This window comes from Uloborus diversus, chromosome 10 (assembly GCF_026930045.1).
Source record: "Uloborus diversus isolate 005 chromosome 10, Udiv.v.3.1, whole genome shotgun sequence".
NCBI classification, from domain to species: domain Eukaryota; kingdom Metazoa; phylum Arthropoda; class Arachnida; order Araneae; family Uloboridae; genus Uloborus; species Uloborus diversus.
Window position 1 is genome coordinate 42,053,474 of NC_072740.1, and position 8,597 is coordinate 42,062,070.

Here is an 8,597-nt window from a genome sequence, read left to right on the forward strand (position 1 = left end):
GTTAAGACCTTTTTCTATGTTGTTTTCTGAAAAGTGCCAAAAGATTTCTATACATCGGTTCAATGTGTGAAAAATACAGGTTTGTCCCAAAGCAAAAGTTTAAATATATCGGTATCTGACTAAATATTTTGATACACTTATTTTATTATTGAAGTATAAGAAATTTCCTGTTTTGAGTTTTCGAAGAACTTGTTTCCTTGAGTTGCTGTTAAATGTGTTCTTAGCACAAAGATATATATAAATTTATTTTAAAACAGTTATTCTATCCAGCATGTGGTGCTCTGCAAGCGACATGTCATTTCCTTTTAGTGACTCTCAAAAGAATAGTGAATTATGTCCTCGATGTAATGAAAATACTATCGATTCGAGCTTGGTCCCATGCCTTCATGCTTTTTGCAAGCATTGTTTAGCTCAGCTATCAAATAATCGTGTTTGGAACCGAACTTTTTTAACAGAATGCGTAGTTTGTCCAGTTTGCCATAAAAATGGATTTTTACCTAAGGATTGTGGTCTTGAAACAATGTCACAAAGTGTTCTGCTTAGTACTATACTTGGGTTAGTTGACGATTTCAGTGCCTATGCTCCCAAAATTAGTAATGAGTCTAATGCATTGTGTACTTCATGTGATGAAGGCAATAAAACTGTGGCAAAATGTAAAGATTGTAATGAAGTTCTTTGTGAAAATTGCGTTAGAGCTCATCAAAGGGTACGCTTGACAAAAGATCATTTAATCGATACACTCCCAGTTGATTATGTAGATTATTTTCAACTTCCCACAAATTCTTTACAGCTTCCTTGCAAACCATCAAGCTTTTGTGATATTCATCCTTCGAAAGTTCTCAGGTTGTATTGCGAGATGTGCAGAGAACCCATGTGTAATGACTGCACTGTCGAGTCGAAACATACGGGGCATTCGGTGAGCTATTTACAAGATGCTGTTGGGGATTCGAGACAAAATTATATCTGTATTTTAGAAGAAGCAAAAAATAATCTGCGTACAATAGAAGAAAGTATTCAAACGAATCAAAGCTTAGCTGACGATGTAGAACTTAAGATACAAAATGTCGCTGCAGAAATAAGAACAACTGTGAGAAGACATATGTCTGCTCTTGAGGAAAGAGAAAGGGACCTTCTGCGTCAGTTGGAAAAAATACGGCAGGTGAAAGGTAGATCTTTGCTAATGCAAATAAAGGATTTGAAATTGCTTCTGAAGGATGTATCACAAATAATTGAATTCATTCAACGTGTTTTGGATACGGGAAATGATATTGATATCCTCAAAGCAGAAGAAAAATGTATCCAAGAAATGAATGAGCTGAGACAACGTCGTAACAAGATGCAGCCTAACGAAGACGATAACATAATTTTTACTCAACCTGATAGTGCACTTTTAAGTGCAATTAGTTCCTTGGGTTTTCTTAGCACTTCTGGTTTTGGGCCCAATTCTGTTGCCGCTGGTGAAGGTTTACAACAGGCTCTATGTGGCCATCAATCAACGTTCCTCGTTCAAATCAAAGATTATTTAGGTGAATTGCAAGTAGTCGGTGGTGATGCATTGTGTGCCGGAGTCCAAGCCCCAGATGGCACGAGTGTTAATGCACATGTCATAGACAGACAAAATGGAACTTATGCTGTTTGTTACATACCAGAAGTTGTTGGTCAGCATACAATATCGGTTCTTCTTCGTGGAATGCATGTCCAACAGAGTCCATTTCATGTTAATGTTCGAATGGGTCGTAATTATAGCCAGGTTGGTAAAATGTTGTTCAGTTTCGGTGGTGAAGGAGATAGCGATGGCAAGCTTTGCCGTCCTTGGGGAGTTTGTTCCGACCGAAGTGGAAATATCATTGTCGCAGATCGTAGCAATAACAGAGTACAAATTTTTAGTATGGATGGTACATTCAAGCTCAAGTTTGGATCTCCCGGTTCGAGGCCCGGACAATTTGACAGACCTGCCGGTGTAACAACAGATCATTTAGGTCGTATAATTGTTGCAGACAAAGATAATCATCGCATTCAGATTTTTGATTCTGAAGGGAATTTCCTTTTAAAATTTGGAGAAAGAGGAAGCAAAAATGGACAGTTCAATTATCCCTGGGATGTTGCTGTTAATGCAGAAGGGCAAATTCTAGTTTCTGACACAAGAAATCATAGGTTGCAGTTATTTGCTTCTGATGGAACATTTATCAACAAATACGGTTTTGACGGTGGATTGTGGAAACAGTTCGACTCTCCCAGAGGTGTTACCTTCACATCTGATGGTCACATGGTAGTTACAGATTTTAATAATCATCGAATTCTTGTTGTGCATCCTAATTTTCAGTCGGCTAGATTCCTTGGGCAAGAAGGATCCAATAATGGTCAATTTTTAAGACCTCAAGGTGTTGCAGTTGATCCAGAAGGTCATATAATTGTTGCCGACTCCAGAAATCATCGCATCCAGATTTTTCATCCCAATGGTCATTTTCTATGCAAGTTTGGAACTCCTGGAACTGGCCCCGGTCAAATGGATCGTCCTTCTGGTGTTTGCATCTCTCCTGAAGGTTATATCATTATAGTTGATTTTGGTAATAATAGAGTTCAAGTCTTTTAACTTATTTGAGTTTTTCTAGACGTTTGGATGTTGACCTCTGCAGCATGAGTTAGCTCAGAAGAAGTCTCTAAGGCAGAAGATGGTTTTATATATGTTTACTTTTCATTGGTTCCTTTTTTTATTATTGTTTTTAAGTTGTGTGATAGTTTTTATCATGCCATGTTATAACTTTTTCTTCTACCTCAGACATATTAAGATAGGCCACTTGTTTTGATATGTTTGGTACTGCACAGCAGATAACAATTTGTGTTGATATTTTATTGCTTTTTTTTCTCTGAAAGTCTGACGCTTTGTTTTAACAATGTTAATTTCAGATTTTCATTTTATAAAAATTACTAAGCAAGACGTGTCATAAACGACAAAAAATGCATAAATGGTTCATGTTCCTAAAACTTAGCACTCAAAAGTGTGAAAAGCAAAATGTTTTAAACAGTCTTGTGATCAGATTAGGATTTATTTTTATTTGACATAGCAATTTGCTGTAGTTAGCATGAATGTTTCAATTTATACATGTTAAATAAATAGAATATAAAATATTAGAAGATTGTTAAAATCTGTTCAGATTTATACACTCTATAAATACTATCAATAGGATGTCATTTTTTGCAGCTTTGTTAGTGTTGAGATTTTATTGTTGCATTCATTTTTTTTTTTTTTTAATTCAACAACATTCACATTATCATTTTTAAAGGACTTGGGTGACATTTTTCTGTAAAACAATCATAGTCATTTCATGAGCATTAAAGTCATCTAAAATATTTTAATGTCAAGTTTTTCTTAAATAATTTTCGACTTTAACTTTTATCTACCTTATTGAGTTTAATTTGTCACAGACAGCATTTTAAACATGTATGTAAGTTATTTCTTTGACATGCTATGAAAATGTAGTCAATTAAACCAGTTGATAAAATTTGTTATTTTTCTTTCAAAGTACTCTGTATAAGGAAAAGTTCCTTGTTAGGTATTACACTCAGAGTATTTAGTGCTTGTGAAAGAATTTTTTTCCTAGAATGATAATATTGGTGTTCATTCTAGTTAATGATAAATTTTTTTATCTATATTATGTAAAGTTTATGAGTTAATCGTGGTAGAGAAAAAAATTAAAAGAACTTGATAATTTTGTGTTAACATGTTTGTAGTTTAGCTCCTAAATTTGTTTGCCTGCTACAAATTATGTAGTTTTATACATTTCTATATTTTCTTCAGTAAATTTCTATATTTATCTAAAATCTTTCACAAAATAATAAAATGGGAAAATGGTTTCATTTACAGGTCGTCATTGTATTTCAGGCCTACATAATTTGAATGTAAGGTTTGAATTATTTATTGATCAAAACAGATAATGTCCTCGGCTACCACTAGTAATAGTGCGAATATTTTAAGGCAAACCCGTCATTTTTCCCTTAAAAAATCAAAATTAAAAAATGTACATTGCTAATTTGGATGAATATGCCACAATAGAAAAAAATGAAATTTTACTCGAAGTGTTTGAAGTTGAACTCTTCAAGCAATTTGCATTAAGGAAAAAAGTTTGCTGTGCTCTCCAGTGGTTAATATTAGAACAAAAACTCAGTCATTCTTTTTGAAAGAAAATAATGTCCCTTGAAGGCCTTTAAGCAAAAAAAAATTAAAATTTTTGTATTGTGGCACTCTTCCAAACGAGGGACATGTATAATTTTTCATTTGCTTCAGCATTTCAAAAGTTCATATATATATATATATATATATATATATATATATATGTATGTGTGTGTATAGGTATGTGCGTATATGCGATATGTATTTCAAGTTTTCCCTTCAGTTTCTTTCCCTCCCCCTCAACCACCATGGTACCTTTCACCGGTTAAGCTAGAAATGGCAGGTACGAAGGTATCATTGGTTTAAAATAAAAATAAAATTTCAAAAGTTCAAAAAAGTTAACATTTGGCCGTTACTTATTGAAAACACAGGGCTTTCAGTTAGTTTTTTTAAAAACTCTTTTTGATGTCACGTGTAATGCTTGAATAAGCTTTTTGCTGTAATTGCAGCAATTGTTTAGCATTCATTTTCCGTTCACAATAATTATGCTTTTTCCCCCTTAAGTATGCAATACAAAGCCCATTGAACAAAAGTACTAAATTACTTTTAGTAAAAATGTGATTTATCTGATCTATCGATTGCATATGGGTCCTTCTTCAAAAAGTAACTTTTCTATCACACGCCTTTTACAGTAAAAACTTAAAGGAACAATTCATTTAACAATTATTTTGAATTTCATCAAAGATATATCTATATTTAAACGTGCCAACAATTTTTATTTTAGTATATTTTTGGTTCACAACATTTGAATTCTCACCTCCGTGGCATGTCACACACCTTGTGTGATTCTTTTCGTTGCTTAATAACTTGCTTAATTCAAAGTAGATGCAGTGGGCTCTCTGTTTAACGACGCTGTATTTAACTACTACTATCTCTATTTAACGACGGCTTTTTACTGACACAGATGGTCCACTACAGTGTTAAAAGCATTCTATTTAAGGACGCTTTCTACTTAAGGACGATTTTTTGTGGTCCCTTGAAAGTCGTTAAACAGAGAACCAACTGTACTTATTTATTATTCCTTTCACAAGTGTCTCAAATACTAATTGTTTAAGTATATTTAATTTTTTAATATTGTCTTTTAGTTCGTTTTAGAAAGACAAGGAGTTGTGTCACACAATAATTTCTAACCTCCGTTACCTAAACACAAAATGCCATTCCTCACTAACACGTGGCAGTAATGACATCGAATTTTATTTTCCATGATACAAGATAGCTCAGCTATAGTTGAAGTTGCGAGGTTTTTGTCGAAGAACAAGAAGGATCGATTTTGCAATAAAAACTTAGTGTGGTTATTCTGACTTTTCACCTCCGTGAACTTGAATTTCAGGGATGTTAAAAAGGAAGTGAACATGTTTTCATATGCTTAACATGTGCAGATTGTAGCAATAATGAAAAAAAAATCCATGGAAAATGTATCTCCTGGGCCTATATTAATGGGAACATCCTCACCTCTGTGATTCCACCTCCGTAACGGATCTTATCGATGTCATTATTTCTGAGGTGAAAATAACTGATGAAGGGGAAACACATCAATAATAGGTATTCTACCCAAATTATGATTTGCCAGTATGTCCTCAAATTTACTGAATACTAATTTTTAACATGCATTTGAAACCACTAATTAAATCATACTTTAAAAGAGAGCTTAATATTATATTCACACCAATCATTAAAATAGCTGATTATTTGCAGAATTAACATAATTACTACTTTGATATTAAATTGGCCTTAATTTTTAAATATTAAAAGTTTTTTCTTTTTTTTATTTACATGAACAAAGCATTTTTTTTATTTATTAGTAAAATAATTGGAACTTAGTTGGGCCATTGTTTATGGTTACTTCCAATAGATAACACTTTCATGAAAGAATGAAAAAGAAAAAAAAAACAAAAGGTTTCAAAACTGAAAATTATTTCCATTCGAAAGTTACGTTTTCTGGAGAATGACCCTTATAATTAAAAGAAATATCCGCTACGGTGCATCAAACCCCCTCCAGAAACAAATTGCTTTGTACCTAGTCTAAAAATTTTCCATTACCTTTAAAACTTCTCCATATCAGTTTTTTTTCCTTACAATTTTAGGTGGTCCATGCCCACTTTGAAGTTTCAGATTTTCCACAAAAAACGACCAAAACCAGTATTTTTCCTACATAATTCCTTCATATTTTAATTAATTATATCTTAATATTCTGTAAGAAGTAATTAGGTAAGTGTAAAATGCAAAATGGTTCATAAAAGTGTTTAATTTTAATAAATAATACGGTTTTCATGCTTTTTAATCTGCCTCTCCACCGATTACAGCCGAATTCATTTTTGCTATAATTATTTAGGAACATTGAATAGCGTGACTACAACTTTAACTCTGTTCACAAAACAGTGCATTATCTGCTTTTGTTAACTTGTAGTTAGACGAGAGATTTTTTAGTTGGAATCCAAAATTCCGAAATCGAGATAGGTGGTTATCCAGTCCGCCAATGAAGTTTGCGGTCCCGAATATTCTGGATTTGATGTCTCATACTGTACAAAATTCTTTTGAAGTGCCGTCCCCCTCCCTTTTTTTAAATCCGGAATCATATACCCCTTTTTTGATCTAAGCAAAAACATTAGTTCAACAGATGAAGCTTGAAGTAGCTCTATGGGTCCAAAGGCTGATACCAGTGGCGAGGGGGGAAGGGATTTGGGGTGAAAACACACACCCAATAGAGCCATTGGTTTTAACATGAATGCAAATTCTGATACAGTAGTTTATGCATATAAAAGGGTTGTTTTGATCAAAACATCCCCTTCAGAAAGTATTTTTGATCATAAAACCCCCTTCTAGAAGATATTTTTGAGTTGAAAAAAAAAACTCTCCAGAAGGTATTTTTTATCAAAAAAAAAACCTCTTCCAAAAGGCATTTTTGATCATAAAACTCCTCCAGAAGATATTTCTGGCTGCCCTGGTGGCAGATACAGATAATCATTTTAGGGGGGTCATGCTGATGATTACCCACCTCCCCTCCATGAAAGAAGCCTTTGGTTTTGGATACGGAAATATTTCGAAACTGTGTGCTTAAATGTCATTAAACAGAACCAAACCAGCCAGGGATAAGACCTTAATACCTTACATTCGTCAATCTATGGGTCAGACCAATGACCAATATTTGGAGGAGTTGCAATTTATTTATATTTTCTTATATATTCATATTTGGCACCCATGAACATTCAAGCAGTACAAAATTGAATGCATGTCTCATTAATGTTAATATTTTTCATAAGCATTTAATTCGACTTGTGTATTGTCTTCTTATTTTCCTTAGAAATCTTAAGTAATCAAGTTTTAGGATATCTCTTGAAAGTTTTCATTTTTGCTTATTTTATAAAGCTTTGCATAAAAATCTGTAGATGAACGATTTTTCCCAAAAATTGATGTATTGATTCATTCTTTCGATTAGCCATTTTCTCGAATTACTTGTCAACTTAAGATGATGAATACTGTCTCTCCTTATAATTTGCATATTACTTGCTTTTGTAAATATATTTTCTATGGTGTTAAGGCTTTCTTTTTTTTTTTTTAAAGCTTGAAATTATTTGTTCATCTTTGAATAGGTAAAAATTATAAATAGGCTAAGATGCCCTATAAAATACAGCTTAAGTTAGTTGATAAATCTTGCATAACTAAGCAACTATCAAAATATTTGAATTTGTTTCCTTATAATTAGCATCATAAGGTATATTTAATCTATACATAATTCTGTGTTGAATCAAGGGTAAAAGTGATTTAAGAATATTTTTGTTGTAGAAATCTAAGCCTTTTAATATGTTATAGTTTAACAGAGTATGAGATTCCTGATTTCAATTCGACTTAGAAAATCATTAGGGATAAATGGAAAAAGTTTGCATATTGCTGGTAAAACTAGATAAATTTACATTGTATGGAGATTAATGTCAAATACAAGCATTTGTAATTGCATGTAGTTGCTACATGATTTATCCATTTTAAGAAAATTTTCTTTTCACAAACATTAAAAAAATTTAAAATCGGCTTTGAAACTAAGAATGAGGCTATTTAAAAATTGAGTGAAGGAAATTTAACAAGATATAAATTTTTCAAAATGATTCGCAGAATTCTACCGGAAAAATGCTCATATTTTTGTAGATATGAGATGGTAGATGTGCTAATAACATTAAAGCGGTTAAATAGTAATTATATAATTGTGTTGAATTTATGGCACTTTAAAAGTATTGAAAGAATAATTTTGATATTGGAAAATTGCTTATCATAATGGAAACACTATTAGATTATTCTTTGAATATCAGTTTGAGCTTTTGTCTCTAAAACTTCACTAATGCTTTTCAACTTTCTGAAATTGTCTAAAATAAACTGCAACGGTGAAAGTCACATGTGGGTGAATATACTGTAAATTAATTTTTTTGTGTTCCCG

General features: G+C 32.4%; 1 protein-coding gene across 1 annotated transcript; it reads left to right on the top strand.

Annotated features, from left to right (window-relative positions):
* The first annotated feature begins 271 nt into the window (after positions 1–271).
* Positions 272–2,593, top strand: LOC129231730 (E3 ubiquitin-protein ligase TRIM71-like). Its single transcript, XM_054866092.1, has one exon. It carries the CDS (start codon positions 272–274, stop codon positions 2,591–2,593), a length of 2,322 nt encoding a protein of 773 aa, XP_054722067.1.
* The last annotated feature ends 6,004 nt before the right edge of the window (positions 2,594–8,597 follow it).

Bases quoted from the DNA above. Each gene is read 5' to 3' on its own strand.
- LOC129231730 (XM_054866092.1), top strand. From the start codon at position 272: ATGTGGTGCTCTGCAAGCGACATGTCATTTCCTTTTAGTGACTCTCAA.